At 40.6% G+C, this 2,761-nt stretch overlaps 1 protein-coding gene across 1 annotated transcript; it reads right to left on the reverse strand.

Moving 5' to 3' along the window:
* Positions 1 to 744: 744 nt before the first annotated feature.
* tcf15 (transcription factor 15) lies at positions 745 to 2,539 on the reverse strand. The gene is made up of 2 exons (XM_084086364.1): positions 1,626 to 2,539; positions 745 to 1,099 (listed from the first exon to the last, which is right to left on the reverse strand). Exons 1-2 carry the CDS (start codon positions 2,109 to 2,111, stop codon positions 1,034 to 1,036), a joined length of 552 nt encoding a protein of 183 aa, XP_083942490.1. The 5' UTR covers positions 2,112 to 2,539; the 3' UTR covers positions 745 to 1,033.
* Positions 2,540 to 2,761: the final 222 nt, after the last annotated feature.

The following is a 2,761-nucleotide window of genomic DNA, read 5'->3' on the forward strand; positions in this document are numbered from 1 at the left end:
ATCCCCCCTCTTACACTTTCCCTTGCTCTATATTACCCCCACCCCACCTTCCAAGTTGACCCTCATGGTGATTTATGCAGCTCACAGATGCACAGCTGCAGCAGGTCCCCATGCTGACCGAAGGGTAGTATTTACCGTGACTAATACATCCCAGATCTCCAAAACACATGGAGACAGAATGAGAGATATGTATAAGAGAATTAAAAAAGCATTTTGTTTCTGTCCTTCACAGAAGTTACATACTAAACAATGACAAAAGGACCACATAGAGAATGAGAGGAGTTAATAGTTAATGAGTTTTATCTGAATTTGAATTAATGTTTTAGTTTCTGATTGATTTGAAGCCCTGCCTAAATCCCTGGGCCCATGACTGTTCTTCCATCTTTTGGTTGTATTTGTTCTGGACACGTTTGTATTTTTAACCCTGAAGGAAAGGGATACATAGGCCTACCCAGAAAAGCAGCAGCCAACAAAAATCACTATAAATGCTCTATAACAGATATAGAAGCTGAATCATCCATACTATTAGGCTATATGTCATTATGTTAAAGTCCCACTGAGCTGATTTTTGTGCTATAAATTTATGAAAACTTAATTGATGCTTAACTCTAAGGACCGTATTCTATTGGTCACCAGATTTTTTGGAGAAATGAAATTTTAAAGACAAATCCTTTCAACCCAAAACATTTACAAAAGTGCTTATTTTTTCTTGTGCCATCCACGCATAACTGACAGAGGACATTTGAAATTTGAAAAATATATATTTTATTTCACCATGGTGTTCTCACAATTTGTGTATAAAATGTATAAATTCTCTTTTTAAAAAAGAAAACGAAAAAGGAAAAAAAAAAAATATTTTATGCACTGCATTTTAAATGTTCGTATCTCTGTACAAAAACACACAGAAAAGTACAAATACAATAACCAACGCTTGTTTGAATGGCGAGTCTTCCGAAAATCTCCGTCGCGAGGAATCTCGCTCACCTCTCGCGCTCCCTGAGTGGCGGTTTCATCTCACGCGCTGCTGCCGCTGCTACCGGCGTGTCACGCGCAATGAAGTTATTCCCCGCATGCGGACGCAGTCAGTCCCGTCCTTTACCTGCAAAAGCACACATAGACAAAACAAAAGGTTATATTAATGTCAGGTCAAACAAATATATAATCTAGGCCATCCTTCTGATATTTTGGCCAATTCTGTTCTATCATTTTCTTTTTATTGGGCCAACTCAATAACCAACTCAGTTGTGGTTTATAATTTTTGATAGGGAGCTTAAATGATTTTACACTTTACACTTTTTATTATCTTCTGGCACCAAATATGTGACCAAATGTATTATCAAGGGGGTATGCACAAGTAAAAAAAAAGTATAAAAAGTTAATTTGGACTATTTTAGGGCTATACATTGTTTCATTCTTAAAATTTCTCTCTTTAATTTCATTGTATTACATTTCAAGGGTCCTTCACACTTCCTGAGGTGTGTATATCCCCACATCCTACCCATTTGCCATCCATAAATGTTTACTATTACAAAGATAAATGTTTATTATTATTGCTCTTTTCAGACAGTATCAGTAACTAAATGCATTATCTCCCATGATGATCATAATTTTGAATGGTCTCTTACCCCTTTTCTCTGGCTGCTGAGGCAGAAAGTACATATGGTGCGCGGCTGCTTTCCTCCGCTGTCGCCCTGCGCGCTGTACACCGCGCTCACGCACGGCTGCGCGTCCTCTCCTCCATCCCCTATCAGGAGCACATTGGCCAGATGTGAGATGTAACTGGAGGCTAAGCGCAGAGTCTCAATCTTTGACAGCTTTCTGTCCACCGGCTCGGTGGGAATAAGAGTCCGTAACGCCGTGAAAGCCGTGTTGACGCTCTGCGTCCTATCGCGTTCCCGCGCGTTCGCTGCGTTCCGTTGCTTTACTATAACCACACCGCCCACCGTGGACTTGAGTGTCACCCGCCGCCGCTTCTCCGCACTGGGACAGCAACCGTAGCTCTGCTCCGAGCTGCCGTCGCTCTCGCTGCGGTTTTCCTCATCCTCGGACATCATGGCAACATCCGAGTACGCTAGATGAGTCGCTATGGGCCGCAGCATGGCAAATGCCATCACTAAAAAAATGTTTGGACAAGAGCTCGATGAAACCGAGAGGGAAGTATCCAAAGTATCCAAAAGGAAATTATGGCTTGTTGTCAAGCACTAGCCACACAAACACTGCATCGCCAAACCCTGATGTGTGTTTCTCTGATGTTACTTTCAGCAGTTGATCGACCTCATAACATGTTAAAAGATCCTCTTGATGTGCGTCCTTATAGTCATTCCTTGCGCGAGCAGTTAAAGCAGGAGAAGTGCGCGCGGTCTTTTATAGGGAGGAGCGGTCAGTCATATGCAAATAAACAAAGCTGTCTCTCACACACTCGCTAAATCATATTTGAGCACAAAATACCTAATTTTAATAGTTAATCGTTTTACAAACAAATTAATACATTCAAAGGACAGACATATGTTTAAATGATAAAGAAAACCATAAAGTATTCAAGTAGGCTTACTTTGGACAGGTAGGCTACAGTACTAGGGCAGTACCGTGGTATTCTATGAAGTACCTTGGAGCACCATGTAAACACCATTAAATAAATTTCGGTAACACTTTATTTTACATCGTTGTTGTTTTTACACGTTACATAGTTACTGTGTAAATAAATATAAATTATGCATTATTAAATGCAACTAACCCAAATCCAAATCCTACCCTACCCCTA

This window comes from Abramis brama, assembly GCF_963993115.1.
Source record: "Abramis brama genome assembly, chromosome: 16".
Classification (NCBI taxonomy): Eukaryota; Metazoa; Chordata; class Actinopteri; order Cypriniformes; family Leuciscidae; genus Abramis; species Abramis brama.

Coding starts and splice junctions, on each gene's coding strand:
- tcf15 (XM_084086364.1), bottom strand. CDS start 2,111: ATGGCATTTGCCATGCTGCGGCCCATAGCGACTCATCTAGCGTACTCG. Junction 1,100..1,625: donor TCAGCAGCCAGAGAAAAGGG/GTAAGAGACCAT, acceptor GTGCTTTTGCAG/GTAAAGGACGGGACTGACTG.